Genomic DNA, 23,333 nt, shown 5'->3' on the forward strand with positions numbered 1-23,333 from the left:
AACCCTTTACACGGGGAACGGCGAATTATGAAACGCCATAAAAAACGGGCCGAGAGGCGGCGGGGCGGAGGGGGCGGGGCTTCGAACAGACAGCCCCGCCCCGTTCCGCGTCACGTGACCGTGGGGCCGCAGCGATGGCGGCGCCGGGGCAGGACGCGCTGTGGGTGCGGGACCCGCTGGGGCCGCGGGCGCGGCCGCTGCCGCTGCCCCCCGGGGGCGGCTCCGTGCTCTGCCTCCGCCGCGACCGCGCCCGGGAGCTGGTGAGTGCCGGGGCAGCCGGTGCGGGGCCCGCCGGCCTCGGGAGGCGCTGCGCTTCCGGTGTCGGCGGCGCTGCGCAGGCCGCCCGCGGCCTCAGGTGCTCCCCTTGCTTTCGCTTAGCTGGGCAGCTGGGTTTGCTGGAAGAGAGCCCTGTAGCCTCTTATCTACGTTATATATATATATATGTGTGTGTGTATATATATATATATGTATATATATGTATGTGTGTGTTTATATGTCCGTACACATTGTGGTGGGTTGCCCCTGGCAGGACTCCGGGCGCACCCCAAAGCTGCTCTCTCCTTCCTCTCCTCAGCTGGAGAGGGGAGAGGAATTGTAACAAAAGGGGTCGAAGGTCGAGATAAGAACGGGGAGATCTCTCAGCAGTCACGGGCAAAACAGAGTTGACTTGGGGAAATGAGTTTGATTTATTACCAGTCAAAATCAGGGTAGGATTATGAGAGGCAAAAGAAATGCTAAAAACACCTTCCCTCCTCTCCTTTCCCAGGCTCTGTCTCTAGTGCACTGGAGGACAGGGAATGAAGGTTGTGATCAGATCATCACAGGTTGTTTCTGAATTTTTTCCATAATACAGTTTTCCCCCATTCACGTTTGCAAGCTGATTTAGACTGTATTCAGTCCTTTGGTAACTAGGAATCAAAACAAACACCATTAGAGAATGTTTGTGCCTTTCAGATTGTCTGATTTCTTTTTCTCCTCTGGAAGGAAGAAAACACGACTGCTGAATGATTTTCTGTGTCAGAACGTTTCATTTTTTTCTGGCTCAATGATCTGACTGAATTGTGCTGCATTTTTAGAACATCCCAGAAGAAAGCTTGTATGTGAAGTGCAATGGGCGCCTGGTCAGCGATGAAGATGAGTTGCAGAGTGGAGTTGTTTATAGCCTGGAGCCGAGACTCTGTGCTGGAAAAGGAGGTTTGTTGTTTGTTCTGCTTCTTAGTGATTAGATTCTTAGGTTAAAAAACTGCTGCTGTGCCATAGTCTGTACTGATAGCAGGAGTCTCAGATGCTGGCAGATCTCTTGTGTGCATGACTGATAAAAAGTCTCTGAGCTAAAACCGAGGTGTTTGGGCAAAGCTGAGGATTGACCAGGGAAGTCCAGATGTTCCTCACATCCCTTTTTAGCTTATCTCTGTTAATAGAAGTGTGTGTGGTGTGCACCAAAGTGACTTCAGAGTTGAAATTGTGTTGAAAAGGAGCTGTGACATAGGAGTCTCCTCGAGCCAGCTCTCATAAGCTCTTGGAGATCTGTATCCAAGATAGCTCAGCTACCTTAGAAGGCATAAAATCAGCAGGATGGCTTCTGTAGTAGTGTTGGAAACAAAAAGGTTTTAATAGAAAGGCAAAATAACAAAACTCTCTACAGAGAAAAACCCAGCCAGGTGCAGGAGATCCTTGCCCCTGGTAAAACACCTCACAAAATGATTAGTTTCTTTGTTCTCTTCTTTTTCTAGTAAATTGCCCAGGTGGGACTTTTTGGCTCCTGTCCAATTGGCTGTCCTCAAGTTTGAGGTGTCCCCCAGGTCCTATGAGGTGTCTTTTTACCTAATTGAGGGGAGAAACTTCTGGGTTTAATTCCTTTTAAAGGGGACAAAGGATAGTTTTGTCACTCCATCAACAGGGGGCACATTCCTACAGACCTGTCATCTTAGACTGCCAAGTTTCATTCAGTGGTCACTTAGGGCAAATATTTCAGGTACAAATAGTCTGTGATTTGAGTGTGTTATGTGACCTAATTGACTTTATCTTCTATTATTTAAAAAAATATACATGTAAATGCCCACATCTCAGTAGGCAAAGAATTCAACCTAAGCTGGACTCCTTACATTGGCAAGATGTTTCTGCGTAGCTCATTCCTGTTTGCTTTTTTGCTCTGGCAGGGTTTGGGTCCATGCTGCGGGCCCTGGGTGCTCAGATTGAGAAGACAACAAACAGAGAGGCTTGTCGAGATCTCAGCGGCAGGAGACTGCGGGACGTCAACCACGAGAAAGCGTAAGGCGTTTTCCCGGGAGCTGAAATCACAGAATAACCTGAGCCTGTAGCTCACTGTTAACAAAAGAGGTCAAGTGGCTGTCTGTCATAGCAATGAAATGGTGTTTTGAGTACTAAAAAGAGCAAAAGTGAAACTGGAAGCCACCAAGGCTTTCCTGACTGTAATTCTATTATGGCAAAAATAGATGTGATTTTACTGCAGCCTGAGTCTGAGAGACTGCTCTGCACCTCTTGGTGCAGAATTCACAATTCCTTGTGTGGAATTCTCAGTTCTCTCTGAAGCTGCAAGTTCACACACAGATGTGTGAACTTGACTGCTGTTTCTGGCTTTCAGAATAAGCCTACTCTCCTCTCTGTAGCCGGGTCTCTGTTTCCTCAGTCACTCCGCTGGGTGCTGTTGTCCTTTCCCTTTGCCTCCCAGCCCAGCAGGGGTGGAAGCGCTCTCGCGGAGCTGCTGTGAGCGCTGACGAGGGCGTTGTGTCGCCGCAGGATGGCGGAGTGGGTGAAGAAGCAGGCGGAGCGGGAGGCGGAGAAGGAGCAGCGGCGGCTGGAGAGGCTGCAGCGCAAGCTGGCGGAGCCGCGGCACACCTTCACCGACCCCGAGTACGAGCGGCAGTACCGCGAGATGGCCGAGCGCCAGGAGGAGTCCCTGCGCATCGGTACGGCTGCCTGGCCAGCGCCGAGAGCCCAGAGCCTCGCTCCAGCAGAAAAATCTCAAAAAGAATTGGTTTTCTTCAGTTAAATGAAATCCTAAATTTCAGCCAAATTTACTTGATTTTTTTCCTCTTTGTCTGCAGTGTCTGATAAATTCCACTGAAGTGATGCTTCACCTTGCTTAGCTAGGTCACCTCCTTATAAGAGCCAGATTCTGTCAGAGTGTTGTTGCTAGTTGAGCTGTAAGAGTTACACAGTGAAACTATAAAGGGGGTTGTACATAAAAAACTAGATATTGAATCCAACTGCAGAATACCTTGTTTCACTTCCTGGTCTTTGTAGTTACTTTGTTTATCCCTACATTGTTGTCAGCTAGACACTGAAACTTGAGTCTGAATGAAGAACCTGATAGTTCAGTTCAGGAATCCAATTTTAATTGACTCTTAGTAAATCCATGTAGGAAAGCTTTTGCTGCTTCTCACTTTATGTTCAGGCTTTGAGTCTATATCACCAATAGTGATTATTTCCATTAGTGTTTTAAATTGCATCTGATGTGAAAAGAAAGTAGAATTTACAACAGACATTAGTTGTGTCCTGATGAAGTTCTCTTTCAATTTTGTTTTGAAGGCTTGCAGGTTATTGCCAGCAAAGCAGTGTCATCAGAAAGTGGCAAGAGTCGGAAGCGTCCAGGTGAGCCTGGAAAGAACGAAACAAAATCTGAAAAAAGAAAATGTCCTTGGTAAGAGTTATACCTTGTTTTTATACTCCAGCCATAAGCATTAAAAAGGATATAAAGTTAGGTACATACAAGTAAGCAGAGTCTAGTTTGAGATGTAGACTGAAATAGAAATGAGAAAACTGAATTGATTAAATCAAAGAACTGAAAGTAAACATTTCTGCATTCCTATAATTCTGTCCCAGATGGAGCAGACAAACTTCATTTGCAAAAACAGACATTTTTCCCCCACCCCTTCTAAATTATTATATTCTACTATTTACTATTATTCTTTTCTTCATAAATTAATTATAATTTACAATGAACTTAAAAAAGATTGGTTTTGTCCCCTGGCATCTTTCATCTAATGTAACATGGAAAAGAAGTCGAAGATTCCAGTCATTTCTGAATTGGGAATGCTGTAATACCTGTTTTGAGCATTTGTAGCTCCTTTTCAATGTTGACAGCTCTTCCATTAACTAAGCTAACCTAAATAGCTGTTAGAGTAGCTCCTTATATCTCCCTGAAGAGGGTTTTAGAAAGAAAAATGTAGCAATTAAAAAAATTATTTAAAAGAAAAAAGTTAAGATAGATGCGTGTTAATTTGTGACATGTTCCCTGTGCCAGGCCAGGATTGGATGAGGCCACAGGCTCAGGCTGTGAGGATGACTCCCCTTGTACATCTGACAGAAGTTGTCCATCAGGCAGCAGTGCTAATGGAAGTGTTGGAAATGCAGATGAGTGTTCAAGCAGCTCTGTGGCTTCAGCAGAGGACAGTCCATCTACCAGTGCAAGTGAGAAACCACAGGAGCAGCCAGAAGCTCCTGGAAGAGATCTGCAAGGAGAGGTGTGCACAGCTGGACAGGCTGAAATTCTGTCTGAAGAAAACAGCAAAATGACAGAGGCCCCAAAGGAAGACATCCAAGGAAAGAATGGAGTGACTCAAGCTCAGAAAGAAGAGCAAGAAAATGTTCCTGCTAAGGCACAGGAAACAAACCAGGCACAGAGCACAGTAAGTGTGAAGCAGGACAAAATGTGGTGTGTCTTCAGCTGCTTTTAGAGCTGAAGAAGCAAACAAGCTCCAGCAATGTGGCTTTTCCCACTGGACGGATGAAAAAGTGCCAATACTTCTGCTTTATGGGTCCTTGCCTAATATTGCTGTTAAGGATTTGTGGGGATAATGAATCTGGGCTTACTCTAGCAATAAAAAAAAGGTGTAGCTCTTTTTTTCAGGCTGGGGAGTTACTGGGATTTTTCTGCCTTTTTTCACCTTGGGTGTAAAGTCTGCCACTGGCAACTGAACTCTGTTGTGTGAAAGTTCATTACAGTTCAGTGGGGAAAAGACCAGGGGTGTAATCTGATCAATTAGAACTTTGTCATCTACTGTACTATTAGAGCTGGCAAGTTTTAAACAGGATGTTTACCATTCTTCACTGTTTACCTTTTGCTCAGTATTTGTGAGACTTTCTATTCCTAGAACAGGAAACTCCACCAATGCTGTGGCAGATTGTTATTGCAGGTGGAAATATTTTTATAGTAGTCCTTGATGAATTTTTCTTTTTTTTTTTTTTTTTTAGGAGTAGGGTGAGAATAATGAGGTAACCAGTTGGGTTTTTGTATGCTTAGCAGGACAAAGGTTCTGATTTTGCTGGCAAGAATTGCTTTTGCTGAGTGCATAAGGGGAGTTATTCCTGCTGTTATTCCTTGCTCTGAAGTCTCTTAGGTACAGACTGTAAGAGCAGTATGTGCATTTAAATATTGAACAAAATGGGCTTAGATTTTGGTGTCCTTTATAGCGTATTAGTAAATTCCAACATTGGAATTATCCTGTCTATTCCATGGTTTTTTGTAGACAAGGCCCTGGATTGGACTAGACTATCTGTAGGGGTTGTTTTTACCAATTTCTTTTGAAGATGAAATTTTAATCCACATTTTCTTTTAGTGGCAGGATGAGATGTGAACTTCACAACTTGTTTTTTGGGGTTAATCTTACTAAAAAGAGATGCTTCTTAATAAATTTCTTTAATTACAGTGTAACTGTATTAGAAATAACTTTTATCCTCCTTCCTGCTCCTGCTGGAGGTATATTGGTTATATTCTGCATCAGGCTAAAAAGGGGCTGTCAGCTTTGCTGTGCCTCTGGAAGCTGAGATTAAGCTGCTGAACTGCTGGGCAAGATTGTAAACTGATGTTCTTCATTCAGTTTTCTTGGGAGTATTGAACTTTCCTGGGATAATCATAGAATCTTCTGAGGGACCCACAAGAGTCAAAAGTCCAGCTCCTGCACAGGACAGCCCCAAGAATCACACCATGTGCCTTAGAGCATTGTCCAAATGCTTCTTGAACTCCTGTTTTTTCTTGAATGTTTTTCTCAAATGTTTTTCTCTTTTCAGGAGGTAGAACCAATAGACCTGATGGCCTTCAACTCTGCTGCTGAGCTGGAAGCCCTGGGTTTAGAGAAGCTGAAGATGGGATTGATGTCTTTGGGACTGAAATGTGGAGGCACTTTGAAGGAAAGAGCAGCAAGGCTTTTTTCAGTGAGAGGTCTGTCTAGAGACCAGATCAAGCCATCCCTATTTGCAAAGCCCCCTAAAGGGAAAACCTCTGGTTAGATTTGGGAATATTTACCTTTTTTGCATGTGTATTTGATGTCATTAAATAAAAGCTCTTGGTATCCTTTCAACTGAGTATCCCCAGCTTCTGAACTCACATCCACAAGCTTCAGTAGCATCCCAAGGAGTTATGGAAAGGATGGACAGGTGGGAAGGATATCATCATAGACACAGTGCTTGGGGATCTGCTCCACAGTGTGCTGGAGGGAGAAGAGAAGCACTGAGGCTCTGCAAATCACTTCTCATGGAGGTTGTGACAGGACAAGTGGACTCTGTGTGGAAAGGAAATGGGTGTGTTTGCTGACTGTTTCATTGGCAAACTGGGATGCAGCGTGCTTGGGAGGGCACCTTAGCAGGCTGAAGTTTTGCTGGTGTAAATCCAGTGGCTGGGGATGTTAGATCTGGCAATCCCTGCCCAGGTGGCAAACCTTGGATGTCACCAGCTCTAAAAGGCAGTGACAGTGTGTGGGACAAAAGAGCCTTCAGCTCTTTGAGCACACTCAAGCTCCTCTGTAATATGGGAAGGGAAGTGTGGGACAAAAGTGAATTGACCATGTTAGTGGTGTGTTTTGGCAGCAACTCCTACCCAGGTTATTTCCCCTCACTGCAGTTGCTCTCTTATTTCAGTTGTAGTGATGCAGCCATTTCCAAGCCTATCCCATGTGTCACCTACTTGCCTTTAGTGTTGTGGGTTCTTTATTAAACCAAATCAGTTCCCTGATGTGGCTCTAACAAATTTGTGCCAGAACAACAGAAGCAGAATTACATAAAAACACTGGTTGGGATATTTTAAACCACCAGCAGCACCAAACATTATTGACCAACTGCATCTTCAGTAGTGCCAGAATTAAAAGAAATGCCCTACATCTATCTTAGAGGGCAACAGCTGTACCTTGAACCAGCTGCACACTTTGGCAAATTTATTTGGGAATTGTTTAGCTCCTGCTGAGTTAAAAAAGGAACAAGCACTTGCTTTAGGATCTTCCCACATCGAGGATTAGCCTAGAGCATTTTTGTGTCTGGAGAGCCAGAGGGATACCCACTGGTGATTCAGGACTTTCACATACTCAAAGGGTATTCTTTTGAAAACAGCTGGGTAACAACAGGACTTGGACTGATCCTTCAACAGAAGAGAAACAAGTAGGTGAAGTGCTTGAAGGTTTTTAAGAATTTGGACAAGAACAGAAAAGTCAGCAGTTGGGAAAAAATAATATATGTAAACTGAACCAGTTCTAGTGTTATGTGGGCTATTTCTGTAGGAGAGAATGGCATCAGAACAGAGGTGATCTTTCTAGTCCAGGGCTAGAGGATAATGCAGTTTGCAGCCTGTGTCTGTCTTTTCCTAAGTATTTATGTAGCTTTAGATTCCGAAGATGTTTCTGGTTGTAAATGCACCAAAACTGTGAATATGTTCCCAGAGAAAAGGTTCATTCTCCTACGGAATTGCTTCCCCAAAAAGCAAGTGGTGCGACTTACAGAAGTCACACTTCTGCAGTGTCATTTTAAATGCATTTATTTCAAGCACCTAAGCACTGCCTCGTGTTTCACTGGCATTTCAGAGTTACTGACTGAAAAAAAGTAGTGAGTGAAAACACTGGCACAAGCCCGAGAGAGGGCTTTTCCTCACTTCATAGGGATCCAGCTCTTCCCTGGAAGTAAAGATGAGTACATCTAATACACAAAACAACAGGGAACAGGACAGGTCATAGAGGGAGGGAACTGCTGGAGGTTTAGAAATATCACCACCAGCAGACACAGCAGCTGCCAGCCTTCAACCAGAAGGCTCCATTCCATTGTCCTCATCTGGACGGTGCTAAGGAAAAAGTTCCTCAAAGGCCACTCAGTGATGTGAGCACGCCTTTGGCTGGAGCCTGCTGGAATTGCTCCCATGGTTTGCTGGCTGCTGCAGTTTCTGCTCTGGTTCCTCAAAGACCACTCAGTGATGTGAGCACGCCTTTGGCTGGAGCCTGCTGGAATTGCTCCCATGGTTTGCCGGCTGCTGCAGTTTCTGCTCCGGCTGCTGTAGGTGGCACTGGACTGACGCGGAGGACGGGTCCGCTTCCAGCAGCGCTGCCAGAGCCTCGTCCCTCCGCACAGGGCACCTGCCGAGGGGCAGGGACATGGGCTCACCTTTACACCGTTCTGCCTGCTCCTGAAACAGTCACAATCAATCCCTCTGATCCCCCCGCAACTCTGTCTTACCCAACATTTTACTTTCTGGACAATGTTGGCATTTGAAAGGTTGGTTTGTAGCGGTACCTGCTCTCAGGAAGGTGCTGGTTTTAAATCCTAAAGCTTTTAAACAAAGACATCTATGTGGAAATGGTAATGCCTGCACCCCTGTTAGCACTGCCACCTCAGCTGGCTTGCTTTGGTTATAGGGAGTGCTTGGGGTGGCTTTGCAGATTAACATGCCCAATGACACCTGAAGGGAGGGAGGTGACAACTCTGAGCTCACCCAGCTGTAGAGGGGCTGGACAGGCACCACTGCTTTCCAGCTCTGCTAGGGGCTGGGCTAAGCCAGGGTTGTTAGTCCGGGTTTAGAGACAGGGCCTGAATGCAGGAGCTGCCTGGCCTGCTTCTCCCTGCTGCCTTCACTGGGTGCCTCTCACCTGGCACATGGAATCAGGAATTTGCACAAAACTTGCAGGGCAAGGGAGCAAGGAGCTCTTGAAAGACCTGTCTGGGCTCTATGGAGAGAAGAGGAGTGTTTATAAGGAGCCAGCCAGCTTGTGAAACATCTGCTGGGGACATTACACACCTCAGTGACAACACAAACAGGCTGCCCAGGGAGGTGGGTGAATCACCATTCCTGGAGGTACCTGTGGGCCATGGTTTAGTGGTGGGCTTGGCAGTGCTGGGTTAATGGACCTCGATGGTCCTGGAGGTTTTTCCAACCTAAACAATTCTCTGAGGTCTGGTGGTTATAGATAGCACCTTATGGCCAGTGTGATGCTGTGCCCAGCATCCAGCAATTACCTGGCACCTCCCAAGGGTGACACGGCTACTGGGCTGGAAGTTGGCAGTCACCTGGGAAGTAGTGATCATGAACTGATTGCATTCATTTTCAGCAAACAGAAAACAGACCTTCAAAGGGAATACAGGCATCCCAGGCTTCCAAAGAGGCAGATTTTTTCATAACTAAGATCAGAAGGAAAAATGTAATCAGAAAACCCATAAATAAACTTTAGGACAAGCTTTAAAACAAAATTGATAGATAGCTTGGGAAAAGACCCAAACAAACAAAAACCCACCCTGATTCAATAGTTATCAAAAATAGAATACTGAGAGCTGTGGATTGTTTACATGACCTTCCAGTGCCCAACATCTCCAGATAAGCTATTATCTCCTGCCATGGTTAAAAACACTTTCTTGGCCATTCTGCACCTGCTGGTTTTACCACAGGAAACCAAGGCATCCCAGCAGTTCTGGAGTGCCTGAGCATGTCCAGAGCACAGGCCAGAGGCAGCAGTCATGATGAGCTCTTTATTCTGTTTCATTCTGAAATGTGCTGATGTTGTTCACGCTGCTCTCCTGCACCTGCTCCACGAGTGGACAGAGGAGCCCAAGTCCTCTAAAAACATCAAAGTCCTGCAGGATCTCTGTCAGACTCCCTGCCACCCCTGTCACCTCCCCACCCCTGTTTGCCCTCGGTTCCCCTTTCCCAGACTCCAGCTGTTGCCTGCCAAAGCCAGAGGAGCTCCCTGATTATCACCTTTCCCGGGATGTGGATTGGGCATCCGACTTTCGGCTTACACAGGCAATTAGGAGGCTGCCCTGAAAGGCAAAGTGTCAGACACCCTTGGTAGGAGCCTGTGAAGTGCAAAAGGGAAAAAACATGAGAGGGAGAGGAAATAAGGCCTCACCAGCTGGGAAAAGCTGCAACTTCTCACAGATTTTGAAAGAAAATTGGAAAGCAGCTTTGATTTAAATGAAACCATGGAAAGATCACACAGGGCAATGTAATCCAGCTAGCAGTGGCATTTAATGTGGCTTGAAACTTTTGTTCTCTCTCCTAGAACGGAGATAATGGGTAGAGATAATGGAGAGGGAAAGTGCTGCTGGCATTTCCAAGCCTCTCTCTTAAGGAAAGCTTTCCTGAGACTGATGGGACCAGCTCCAGACCCCCTGTCCAGCTCCATTAACCACTGCAGGCCCTTAAAGGTCACCCTGTGAGCACTGCCATGAGGCCCAGCCAGAGCAGGCACTCATGATAAACTCATGCTTCTGATAAGATTTGGCTGCCACGCGAACAGAACACTCACACAAGAGCCTAACCTGGAGTGTGGGACTAACAGGGCTCTTGAAGTCCTCCAGGTGAAGAGCACACACCTCCTGCTCCTTGAGCAGCACCTGGGTGCTCTGTGCCTTCAGCAGTGCAGGAGGATGCCTGATGGTTTAGCGCTGGCTTTGCCTTAAACAACCTTTCCATTTTTTGAAATAGTTTCTGGCTATATGGGGTTCATTACGCCCCCGCACTGCTCTTCCTTTTTGTTGTATTAGAGCACAGCATCAATGGCAATGCTGAAGCACGCTGCTGCCAGGTATGTGAGATGTTCTGCCTTTCCTCAGAGACCGTGCTGCTGCTCAGACGGAAAGGAGAACATGACAGCTTGGCAGCCTTTGTGTGCATTACAAGTTGTACCCATGCAAGTAACACACAGAAGGTGTCACAGCAAATGCAGCCTGGATTGAAGATGACAGGCTGGGAGACAATTACCTGTAGCACGGGCTGATGTCTGAAGAAGTCCCAGGTGTGGCAGTATTTCATCTACAGCCTTCTGCTCAGGAGTTTGCAGTGTAGAAGTCTCTGGAGCCTTCTCCACATCAGCCCAGCCTCCAAGTCTGCAACATTTTCATTGCAAAGCCATCTGGAGTTTAGAGGAGTAGCGTCCTGTCTCCCCAGAAGTGGGGAGCTTCAATCCCCATGTAAGTTCTAAACCAGCCCCAGCAGAGGTGCTGTGACATCCCTGCAGCTTCCCTAGCAATAAATCCAAGTGTCCATGCAGGCAGCAGGGCAGGCAAGGCTTTGTTGCTCACAGATTTGCACCCTGCAATTCCCACAGTTCTCCCCACAGTAACACCAGGTCTCCTTGGCCACCACCTCCCCCTCCCCACCCTCCAGGTGTCACAGGCATCCTCACAGACCCACCGCTCGCTTCTGTGTCCCTCCTGTCCGCAGGACACCCGGCAAAGGCAGCTGGACAGAGCTCAGGATCCTGGTGGAGGGAGGAGCCTCGTCCACGCCGCTGCTCCAGCGATGCTCTGCTCCCCATTTCCCTCAACTGCCTGCCCAAATTGCACTGCACAGAATTTCCCCTGGGATGGAGGATGAATGATCCAAGTTCAAGTGCTGGAGGCTGGAGGGAGCCAGGGTTAATGCTCTTCTTTCTCAGGCAGAAACCAGCTCAAATACTTTCTTCCCCAGCTTTCTTTCCCAGCTTTCTTCCCCAGGCTCAGTGTGTGGCTGGATCATGGGCTTTGTTCCTTGTGGGGATAGCTGAGCTCCTGGCCTTCAGGCTAAGCCCTGCCCCGAGCTGGGTGGAGAGGACCTGGGGCTGAATGCCAATGCCATTAGGTAGATACATAGTCATGAGAAGGGAATGCCAGAGATCGTTCTGGCTCATCCAATTCGGACTCCAGCCACCCATGGTGCTGTAGCACAGCGCTGGGGAATGGTGAGTCTGTGCTTTTGCTCTTGTTCCTCTCCTAAAAGCTATTTTGCCACAGGTGAGAGGTGCCAGCCTACACACGAGGTGATGGCAGAGATGCCTGGGTGACCTCAGACCTGGGGTCCTGCAGAGCAGCAGGAACACTCACATTTCCTGATGGATAACATAGCCACTGCAGAGTCAAACAGGTCCCTCTTTTCCCCTCATCCATGGTCATCCTAACCAGACAAACACATTTCAGAGTCCTTGCACCAGCAGCAAGTTCAACCAGAGCCTCAGGGACCACATCCCCCCATCCAACAGAGATGGTCACCAGCAAATGCTTCATCCCCAGAGCCACTGCCATCTCCGTGGGTTATGGACCAAGGACAGGAGTCTGACACAAAGGTGGAAATAATTAGCACGAGTGACACCATGGCCAGCAGCTCAGAACAGTTCATAAAGGGATTAAACCACAGGATCATAGCGTTTCTCCGGGGTATGTCCAACAGGAAGGGTCAGGGTTAAAATGCTTCACATGGGCAGGAAGGGGATGGGAGGCAGCTCATCCCTTCCTGCACTGCAGCTCCAGCTGACCCCTGCAGGTTCTGCCACGGCTGCGGTTCACGAGGAGAGCATCACCTCCTGCTGGCAGAAAAGATTCTAGGTTTTCTCTCTAAGAAAGTGTTGGTTTAAACTCTGCAGCAGCTCAGGATGAAGCGCTGGCAGTGCAGGCTCTGCTCTGCCTGCCGATTCAGCCCAGCCCCTGGGGGAGCAGGTAAGGTCACACAGGAGCTGAGAAGAGCTGTTACTGTGTGTGTGTTTATAGGAGCTGGGCACTGGATACTCACAGAAGCATGACAGACCTTTTCCCCTCCACTTTTAGATCTAAGAATAAGTATAAGCAAACACATGGACACTTTAATACTTGTATTTTATTGTTTTCTTGATTTTGAAAGCACACACAACTTGAAAAATATCCCTAAATTGAAATAACTGTAATACAGAATCAGAAAAACAAACTGTTACTCACGCAAGCAAGTCCTAATGATCCTGTTGATTCCAGGACTCTAAATTCTGCTGAAAACTGTGTGAAGATCATGGTGCAGGGACCAAAAATATAAGCCTTTGAGTTTCAGATAACATTTTATGTACATGTAGATAAGTATATGTACATGCAATACATATGCACATAAATATGCTCCTTTGAGCTCTAGGCAATATTTTATGTACATATATATATATGTAAGTAATCAATATGTAGCTATCCAGTATGTAGACAATACACACATTTATTCATACACTCTGTACATGTGTACACATGTGTGTACAGTTTATATACATGTAAGTGCTTCTGCTCTCCAGCTCACCAAAAACACGGCCTGGGCAGAAAAGGACCAAACCCAGCAGCCTAAGAAGGAAAAGCTGAGCCCACGAATTTGTTCTTCACCTGCTGATGGGCACTCTTCTTTTACCTGGAGCTGTTTGCATTACTCCAGGGTGGGGGCTGAAATAAATTCAGTGACATTTAGCTGGCACCAAGGAGGCCCTGAGAAGCACAAGGCTCCTAAGGTTCCACTCACACGTGTGAAATGCACGCTCCTCTGAGCCCATCTACACGGACAGTGCCTCCAAGTGCACTCTCTCTGCAGGGCAGCAGGGCCCCAGTGCCGGCAGGAGCCCCCCAGGACCTTCCCCGCTGTCCCTGGGGCTGGGGGCCGGCGTGGCTCCCGGCAGGGCTGCAGGGGATGGATGACACCCCACGCCACCGCCTCGTCACACCAGCGCCGCGCCATCCGCCACGCAGCTGCACCTCTCCACGACCATGTTGGGGAACTCGGCCGCCTCAATCTCCGTGTGGTTGCCCCTCTTGACGAGGTAGATGACGGGCAGCGCCGAGCTGCCGGCCACGGCGCAGGAGCGCCGGGCGGAGCCGGGGCGGCGCAGGGGCGGCTGCAGGCAGCTCCCGGAGCAGCGGAACGCCTGGAAGCCCGCGGGCTCCAGGATCCAGTGCTGAGCCCACGGCAGCTCGCGGAAGCTGATGTAGTGCTTCTGCCGGCAGCAGGTGGATTTCCCCGGCGCCGCCTCCTCCCTGCAGTCACCAGGGCTCCTGGACAACAAGGGAGAAACGGGAATGGGTGCTGCAGCTGGAAAATGGGGGGTGGGAGGAATCGTCCCTGATGGTGATAGAGTAGGTGGGCTCTGAGACATGAAAGCTGTGCTCAGGGTTTGTTTGAGTATTCAGACAACAGATACGGGAAGAGGAGAGGTGAGATTCAGCAGTAGCTTTCTAACTGCTCCATTCACAGCTGGTGAGGGTAAGAGCTGCCTACCCTGGGTTTGCCCTCTGCCCCCCAATAATTCAGGCACAAAATTACACCAGAGACAGTAGAGCTTTAGGTTCCATACGTACCCGTAGTCATCCAAGCTGAGGGTGTAAAGCACCAGCTCAGGCTTGCCCGGGGCTTTGTCCCTGGGGTCCTGCGAGGCGAAGCGCACGGCTCTGGCCATTTCCGAGGCGTAGCTGCCCAGCCTTTCCCCTTCGATCCGCACCTCCAGGAACATCGGCTCCCGCCTCTTGCTCCGCAGCCAGTAATGCACGGCCTGGGTCACATCGAAGCTCTTCCAGCCCGACTCACGAATAGGAACCAGCCTGCATGACAAGGGCTTGGCATTAGGAAAGCCCATCAGAAAAATCCCGGGCTCGCAGCGCTGTTATTGCAGCAGGGTAATTTACTTCCTGTAGATTGTCACATGCCTTGATTACATGATCATTTTTGCTCTGGGCAAGCACCCACAGCAGTTAATTGCCACCTCAAAAAGAAAAATGCAGATCTAACAGGCACTGAAGGGCCAGAAAGAACCCTCTCTACTTGCTCACACAAAAAATTAGGTGGTGCAGGATCATGGGCAGCCTCAGTATTGGTGACGACAGCCTGGTAAGCACCAGGCTCCCACCTGCTCCTGCCTGAGCTGCACTAGGGCCATAAGTTTACAGTCCAGTCTAGTTCTGCCTTCAAGGGTTGCAAAACTTCCACAGAGCTCACCATTACAGAATCAGATGATTTTTGCAAAATTTACTTGTTTAAACCAGCTAATAAAATGGCCAGGGGAAAGAACACCAGCAGCCAGTACCCCACTTGAGTTAGTGGCACAGAATTGAACCAGGTGGGGGATTTTAGAAAGGAAGATGTAGCAGTACCTGCCATAATTTCATAGATTATTTCAAAGAATCATCATATATTGCCATCTCAGCATAATGTCTGCTCTTAAAAGCTCATTCTGGGTTTAGAGGCCATATAACGTGGTTGTACAGATGCAAACCCCATCAGACTGAGCTGAGGCACAACCACATGATACCCAAACCCTGTAACTCCAGCAGAGGCTCCTTTCTTACCTGGAATCTATCAGGGAGGTGCTGTTGGTACCATCGTGCTGCTGCTGCACCCAGTACACGCTGACTCTGGCGTTGGACACGGGCCTGTGAGACTGCCTGGCAGGCAGGTTTGTTCTGTCCAGAGGCTTTTTGAAGAGTTTCAGTTCAGCCATTGTGACCTCGCTGTTTTTAGGTATTCTGCCTTCCATGTCAAACATCAGCTTCTGGCGTGTGGCTGTGTCGGAGTAGAGGACTTCCCCTGTCATACCTGTGCAGTGGGGGACAAAAAGGAGAGCCTGTCACTGCCACCCTGCTGAGAAAAGCGGCCACATTTCATGCACAATTATCATCACAACACACTCCTTCCATGCTCCCAGTCGCAGAGACAGCCACTAAACTCACCTTTTCTAATGCATGCTCGAATCAATGTCTTGCAAATGCCCTAATTATTCTCCTATGTCTGAGCCTCTGCAGCCTGGAAGAACTAAATCTCTGGCATAATATGACCCCAAATTGAGCAGACCTCAAGAAGCGTGCACCTCTGTGCCAGTGCTGGGCATGAAAGCAGAAAACTGCACCACTTGGGATGAAAAAGTATTCTCATTTTCTGCCCAGGGTGCTGTGTATGTCCTTTGAAAGCACAATAAGCTCTAAGTGCCCTTGTACAGCCACTATTGTATCTGTATGGCTATTTTCCTCCTTGGTAATTTTTCCTATTAAAAAATAACCTAAACAAAAAAGGAGTGAGAGTGAAACATTCTCCAAGAGGTGTGATTCCTATTAGAGGACTTGCTGTAGATTTCACCCAAAATCTACATGGCCTGCACTTTTTTCCCTCTCACCTGCCCAGACTGTTCCCAGGCTACCAAGGCTTCCATCAAGCTCCAGCAGCATCCTGTCCTTTGGAAGGACGGCGGGACTCCCTCTCCAGGTGCAGAGGGTGCCTGTTAATCTTTCCCATGCTGTTGCATGCACCTCCTCCGCCCAGCTGAGCTTTGGAGCCAAACCCGACCCTCATTCCCTTTCCCCTGGGGGGTTTGCCTCTGCCCATGCTGCTGCCAGCCGGGAGAGCCCTGGCAGATTCCCTGGCGGCAGCAGGATGCTTGGGATGCTGCCAGCAGCAGCAGCGTTACCTGTGTGTCCCGGGATCGCCCTGAGGATGCCAGCCAGGCTCGGCAGAGCTCGGCGCTTCACCCGCTGGCGCTTCAGCATGGACATGTACTTGTTCTTGACGTGCTCTGGGATAACCAGGTCCACCAAGTCTCTCGAGTGAAGTTTAGGGACCTCGGACAGCCCCAGCTGCTTCAGCACCACCTCCTTGAAGCGTTCCTGGGTGAATGCTTGCACCGTGAGGATGAGGCAGAGCACGCAGAGCATCCAGGCACACCTCAGGTCCATCCTCCTCCGCCAGCAAAGCAGCTCCCTGCCCGGCAGAGATGAAGGGGGGGATCTCCCTGGGGCTGCTCTCGGCAGAGATGTAGAGATGTGCTGGCAGGCTGCCCGAGATGCATGGAGGTCCCCCGTGCTGGGGTTTTATAGCCAGCCTCGTCCCACTGGCACAACAAATTTCACAAGTGGGGACGAAGCAGAGGACTTAAAAGGATCACTCCCCTGTTGGTAGACACATGCCAGTTTAACACCTTCGTCCACTGCAAAGTTAATACAAGAAGGTTTAGGGGGCTCCTAGATTCCATCACGGGGAAGAAATTCCCTTTTTTCTTTTTTAATCCCCTGTAAATATTTGCCCAGAAGCCCCCTGAGCAATCGGTGTCCCCTGCTCAGCCTTGCTAGGGAGGAAGCACAGCTGCAGAATACATTGCTTTATGTGCTACACCATATGATTCCTAAACGAAGCATCAATCTTTACTGCAGAGAACTTGCCAATAACAATCAGGAGAAGCTTTAGCTGTAGCTGGAAGTCCATTTTTATGGCAAGCATTGAAAAATCATTTTAATCTTTGGGGTGGGGGGGGGTTAGGTTCCACTTTGATCTCTGAATATTTGTATCAAGTGTATGAATCAGGGCAGTGAGTCACAGCAGTCGAATGATTGATGGGCTTTTATGCTGCTTCTGAATCACAGAATGTGGAAGATGTATGGGTGTGACATTTTAGAAAAACACCCCATCACTCTATGGATTCCTGTGGGTTTCATAATGCTCATGCTTAGAAGAAGAGGGCTTTATGTAAAGGCAAATCCCTTCTCAGTGAACATGAGAAACCACTGCACTATTCCCAGCATGGATGAAGAATATCAGTATTTTGAATGCTGTTAACAGCCACAGTAGAGCACTGGCTCTGGAGAGTGGAGCTGATCTGAAGGTTGGGATGAGGAGGCTGGAGCTTTACCTTGTAACATTTAAACTGGAAACTTACACCTTTTTCTTCCCTGGGCTTTGCTGGCATAAAGTGTGGAAATCTATTTTTGGCACCAACCCCAGGAGAATTGAATTGAAGAAATAAAATGTGATTGATAAAAGCATGAAGGATCATGGCACCTGGGGCAGATTCTCATCCTCTCCAGCAGCCACATACCTGAGCCTATGTATAAATGTCTTCAGCATCAAAAGCCCTTTTGGATTTTATATGCCTCTGTAAATGATTTTAAATTGGTCCAGTTTCACCCAATGCCCAGGCTGAATGGTGTGCCCTGAGGACAGTCTGGCTGGAGGATGCAATGCAATGAACTTGTACTAAATCACCCCTTTGTGGCTCATCCCTCATTAAAACAAGTGTCAGCTGAGGGAGGCAGCCTGTTTTGCACTCAGGGGAAGGCAATAAAGTCGTCTGAAAGAGCCCCACTCAACATTTCTGTTACTGCTCACTTTGTCTTTACAACCTTTTAAGAAACTTGTCTTCTTAAACGTGATAAAGCCCCTGATAGATGTTAAAAGGGCACCTTATTTAGCTAAATTGAGTTTTAAGATGAAAATGGAACAGACTACAAAGTAACAGCCTGTGCATGGCCCAAGGCAGCACATTCTTTAATCCTGCACTTTGAGATGAATTTTAGACATGCATTTGTGTATTACTTCAAAATACATCCATTCCCAAGACACAAACAGCAGTGAAAAATATCCACTTCGTTTGTCAGCTTCAAGTTCAGCTCATGTCAAATACTCCTGCGCTTGTGAATAAAAGGGAAGGTTTTTTCCTGAAACCTTTGTGACCCCTCACCCCTTTAGGAAAGCTCCATACACCCAGCTCTTCCCTCAGGACCGTCTCTCCAGGCACATTACTGATTCCTAGAGGCTGGGGTAAAAGCTGGTCACACCATGGGGCTGGGTCAGAGGCTGGAAACCACCTGAGCAATGTTCACATGGCTGACAAAGCTTTCTGCACATGAGTCCTCTAAATATTGGCCAGCTCAGTTCCAGCAGGGAATTTGTTAGGTTTATATGGTAACCTGGATAAAACTGCAGTCCATGGATTTGTAATGGTCTCTCTCTTGTGTCAGAAGACACAATCCCATAATTATTTATCCATCCAATTAGTATTTGTCCCAGAGAGTGCTCCTACTCTGCAGTGAGTGTTCTTCAAAAGACCATGACAACATGAAATGAAAATGTCTGATTGCTCCAGCAGCACCCAGCTTTCCTGTATCCGGATGTGATTTCTCCTGTGGCTGATGCCAAATCCACCAGGACTCTCTGCTGTCCAATGTGTATTGGAAAGTGATTTATGGGCTTCACACCCAAAATAAAATTATTGACCAAACACACTTGAAGCTCAGCTAAGAAGAAAACAGAGGATGTATATTGGAGGCTTTTCACAGGAGGGTGATTATCTGGTCCAGTTGGAGGATTTGCCATTCCCCCTTTGTCGTGCAAACAAGAAAAAGTCAGGAATTTTATAATAGCTCTTTCTGTGTAATGTGTATTAGAACCTGCATGGCACTTTTGAAATGTCAAACAGAGGATTCAAAGAGGCTGCAAGGGGTGAAGTATGAGCAACTCCCAGTTTTAATAAAAGCCAGTACTTAGTGGAGAGACAATCTCTATATTTAAGCTTTTAATTTTGTTACAAGCACTTCTGTAAGACATTTGCTGGGCACATCCGTGCAATGACTTTTGCTAAATAAATCCAGTGGGATCAAAGAGAAAGTGTGAAAGGCTTGCCCTAATTATGTAGCTATTATCCTGGGAAACAAGAATGTTTGAAATGTATTTGCAGTATTGAGGGTCTGAATATTAAACTTTTGAAGATTTCAAGTGCCATGGACATAATCATTTTGTATTACAGCTGGGCACATATTAAAAGTGCCCTTGCTTGAGTGATGTGAAAGGCAACTTCTGTGGTCCAGGACAGCTCCCTAGAGTTTGCTCCCTGTGGCCTCAGCTTGCTCTGCTAGTATCTGGCATGGAAAAGTTTCCAGAAGGTAAGGCCTGATAACACAAGACATCTGGGTGTCTCCCAGAGCTAGACTGAAAACAGCAGAGCTACCCAATGCAGTTGTGTTGATCTTTCTGATGGTTGGGATCTGTTGCAAAAATTTGGCCTTGTTATATTTGTGCCAAAAGGCTTTGTGCTCAGTCAGGTATCATCTGACTTACCTGCCTCTCATGCATTCCCTTCCTCCTTCCAGTGGGTGCAAAGTCATAAGAGGGACTTTGGATCAGTGTTGTGAGCCCTGGCTAACTTGACTCTGGGAAACAGAACTTTCCCATATCTGAGACCAATTGTGGTTGCTCTGAGTGCACAGATCTCATTCCAAAGATGCTGCAACCTCACCCTCAAGTCCTTAGTGTTTACTCTCCTGCTGAGGAGCCAGGTACAGTAGCAACTTTTGTGGTCCAAACTATCATCTGCTTGAGTTATGCAGAAACTGTCCAGTGCATTTAATCTAGGCAAGGACATGAGGCTGTTTTTCCTCATCACGAGTACAGGCCAGACTGAAATATCCAATGGGAATACCTGAAAGATCACATCCTATTGAGTTCTTCCCTCCTGGTGCTGTGTATCTCTGGTTGCACTGACAGAAGCACATCTTCCATCGGCAGCTTCTGCTTTCACTCATGAGCTTGTTTTGGTCAGATGGGCAGGACAAAAGGCTGTCTGAGGAGGAATGGATAAAATGTCCAAAGTCCCCCCACGTCCTTGGTCAGCTGATGTCAGCTGGCTCGCTCGCAGGAGTTTGTGTTGGCAGCGTTTGCAAAGTGCCAGTGTTCTGGCAGAAAGGAGATCTTCAAGATTTTTTTTTTTTTAAACAGAAAAACAAACACAACTGTTTAAATACAGTGTTTTCTATGCCTTCAGCAGTCTCCTCCCCACTGCCCCAGTCTGTTCCTTGTTTGTTAGCTGGGGAAGCAGGACTTGTCACTGCTCCGATGGCTGCAGCATAGGCTGCTGGCAAAAGCACTGACATTTAGCTAATGCAGTTGAATCAGATAAATAAGCATACAGCCCCGAATTGCTTGCTTTACACCACATCCACCTCATTAAGGAATGTCCTAATTCCTGGGAAATAGTTGAATTCTGTAGGAGCACCACTTAATTTCTAATCAGAGCCCATTTATCAGCCTAGTTAAAATGCTGTTTTCCCCTTGCAACTGTATTTATAGCGTAGAAGTTTATCAAACTTTTTCTTTAAAAGTCCATTTCTTCTGCCTTATTGTGCAGATTCAATGTCCCATAGCCCTTACTGATTCTGTGCCAAGTTTGTGTGGCAATTGGCTTTCCAAAAACTGAGTGATGTCCCCGTTTTCCTGTCATGCTAATACAGTTGGAATACTCTTTATACTGCATCTGTGGCACTAAGTAACCTGGCTTAATTATGGATTGTATTTCCTCCAGTTAATTTTAGCTCTAATAAGTTTTGCTTCACTGAACAGACTGTCCTCTTTTGCTAAGAAAGAGAGAAAATGAATCACTATTCCCCAACTCAGACAGAGAAAGAATAACACTATATTCTAGCAGCTGTAATTTATTTCTATTGCCAGGAGAAGTTGTAAAGGCAGAAAGATTATGAAGTATGTGTTAATGCAAGTTGAATAATTTGCATTACTAACTTTGCTGGAAAATATACTTTTTCTGCAGGCCAAAAATAAAGATGAAAGGCCAAGATGAGTGAGACCTAAAAAGCAACTTCTGCTAAAAATGATGAGTTGTTGTGCAAAATAGTAATTTGTTAGTGGAGTGCAAGAAAACTCTAAAAAGGCCTGTTACTTTCACAGAAAATTACAAAACCCAATGAAAGATTGTAGAAGGCAAAATTAAGTGCTAACACACACAGATGACAAGACAGAATTGATGGTTTAGACTTCTCTGATCTGGTACATCAGATAGAGTACCAGAGGAGCAGCTGCCCAAAGACTTCTGCTAGTCCTCACTGAGCTATTCAAAATTAGCTTGGGCAGTGCCTTAGCAAATCTACTGATTGGCAAAAAGATACCTGCAACAACAGGAAAATGAGCTGAACTACTCACGTGGTTGTTTCCCATCTGTAACATCTGCTGCTGAAGTGGCTCTGGGGCTATTGCATGTCAGTGGGTTTTACACCATGGAACTTAGATGTATTCAGTTTCAAAAATAATTACCTACATGTGGCTTTTGTCCTTGATGTTAACAGCACAAGGGGGCTGTGATTGAAAGGATGGGGAGGTGGAATTCTGGATGGGCCCAGCAACAGCACCAGGCCTGCTTGTCTGAGCTTTGGGTGAGCTGGGCTCATACAGGGAGAACATCCCTGGAAGCTGGGAGTTCCAAGAGGTACAAAACCATCTTGGAAATGATGACCTGGATCAGACTATACTCCCTCGTCCTGGTGCTTGATGTTCATTCTTTTTAAACAGAAAGAGGCTGTATGCATGACACTGAATTTTTGCAGGAAGCTTTACTTTGTCTTCAGAATGCTGATACCTATTGAGAGAATGGTCTTAAAGGCCTGTAGATTATTTGAAATGCATTTTAAAAGATTTTAGATCTATTAATAAAATTTCAAATCATTAACTAATTATTAAAATCTAGTGAGCTGGTTACTGTTAGTGGTGATTTATTATTTATCCTCTTCATTCCATTCCTCTTCTATCTAGATTGAGTAGTTTGTTCCACCTTTGAGAATTGCACAGTAACAAATACCAAAATAGTCCCTAATTCTCTTTTGTTTTAAATAATGCTACAATGTTCAGAAAGGAGGGTGTATGGATAGACTGCTCCTACACAAACAGTTACTACAAAGCTGTTTTCACTTAAATATTTATATTGTCATGGTATTGATTTCTAACACTTTTGAATGTTATTACTATTTAATTAAAAATAATTCAGAAGAAAAGAACTTTTAAAAATGACCATTTTTTGTGGTTTTGACTCCAAACAGAACATAAAAGGGTATTTTACTTCATGGCACAGGAAATTATGCAATTTCCTGCCATGCACTCATATCTATGTAAAGAAGGAATATAAGGCCTCAGATATAACATGGCCCTTAAAAGAGCAAAAAATAAAGCTCTGTGACCTGAGCAGTTTTAATCCTTTTAGCATTCATACTGCAGCACCATGGGAGATGCATCATGGTCATTTGATTTTAAAAGGGAATTTAGCCACACTTGGTCAGGTCACTTAAAGCGTGAAACACAAGCTTCAGTTGTTTGGTTCTTTCCTTTATTTCCTTTTCTTACCTTACCATTTGCTTTTTCAAAACCATTAATCCAGGAATGGCCAACATTTCCACATAGCAACCAAATGCATTTCTGAACCTTAATTTTGGCTTTGACATGTGATTCTGCAGGAAATGCCATGCATTTGAAGCTGGCATCTGTCAGCTTTCCAGGCTGAGTAACTAAAGATGTGGTGACTAAAATTTATTTTATCTGTGCAGCATGGCTCTTAGCTTTAGCAGTTGCCAGTGCATAATTCAGCATCTTTTGACAAATCATACACGTGGAGAAGATTTTTCAAAGGTACAAGAAGGAATTTAGAGTCTATTTCTCATTGAGCAAAACTTGGTTTGCAAAAGGGAAACTAAGCAAAACTTAGTCCCTTCTCTCTGCTTTGATTCTAAAATAGAGCAAGGAATATTTTATCCTGTGACCGCAAAACGAGAAATAATTACTGCAA

The 23,333-nt window shown here is 46.4% G+C and overlaps 2 protein-coding genes across 2 annotated transcripts; one reads left to right on the forward strand and one right to left on the reverse strand.

Moving 5' to 3' along the window:
- The first annotated feature begins 47 nt into the window (after positions 1–47).
- Positions 48–6,323, forward strand: SDE2 (SDE2 telomere maintenance homolog). The gene is made up of 7 exons (XM_064415369.1): positions 48–260; positions 1,077–1,194; positions 2,160–2,271; positions 2,761–2,930; positions 3,553–3,664; positions 4,268–4,652; positions 6,034–6,323. Exons 1-7 carry the CDS (start codon positions 135–137, stop codon positions 6,250–6,252), a joined length of 1,242 nt encoding a protein of 413 aa, XP_064271439.1. The 5' UTR covers positions 48–134; the 3' UTR covers positions 6,253–6,323.
- A 6,567-nt stretch (positions 6,324–12,890) lies between these two features.
- Positions 12,891–23,245, reverse strand: LOC135297623 (left-right determination factor 2-like). Its single transcript, XM_064415370.1, has 4 exons — positions 16,413–23,245; positions 15,301–15,547; positions 14,317–14,556; positions 12,891–14,013 (listed from the first exon to the last, which is right to left on the reverse strand). The coding sequence occupies exons 1-4, from the start codon at positions 16,675–16,677 to the stop codon at positions 13,680–13,682; spliced, it is 1,086 nt and encodes a 361-aa protein (XP_064271440.1). The 5' UTR covers positions 16,678–23,245; the 3' UTR covers positions 12,891–13,679.
- Positions 23,246–23,333: the final 88 nt, after the last annotated feature.

Source organism: Passer domesticus, chromosome 3 (assembly GCF_036417665.1).
Source record: "Passer domesticus isolate bPasDom1 chromosome 3, bPasDom1.hap1, whole genome shotgun sequence".
NCBI lineage: Eukaryota > Metazoa > Chordata > Aves > Passeriformes > Passeridae > Passer > Passer domesticus.

Bases quoted from the DNA above. Each gene is read 5' to 3' on its own strand.
- SDE2 (XM_064415369.1), top strand. From the start codon at position 135: ATGGCGGCGCCGGGGCAGGACGCGCTGTGGGTGCGGGACCCGCTGGGG. The intron at 261-1,076 runs GTGAGTGCCGGG...CTGCATTTTTAG, and splicing joins GCGACCGCGCCCGGGAGCTG to AACATCCCAGAAGAAAGCTT. The intron at 1,195-2,159 runs GTTTGTTGTTTG...TTGCTCTGGCAG, and splicing joins ACTCTGTGCTGGAAAAGGAG to GGTTTGGGTCCATGCTGCGG.
- LOC135297623 (XM_064415370.1), bottom strand. From the start codon at position 16,677: ATGGACCTGAGGTGTGCCTGGATGCTCTGCGTGCTCTGCCTCATCCTC. The intron at 14,557-15,300 runs GTAAGAAAGGAG...CTTGTCATGCAG, and splicing joins ACCTCCCTGATAGATTCCAG to GCTGGTTCCTATTCGTGAGT. The intron at 14,014-14,316 runs GTACGTATGGAA...CTTGTTGTCCAG, and splicing joins CTCAGCTTGGATGACTACGG to GAGCCCTGGTGACTGCAGGG.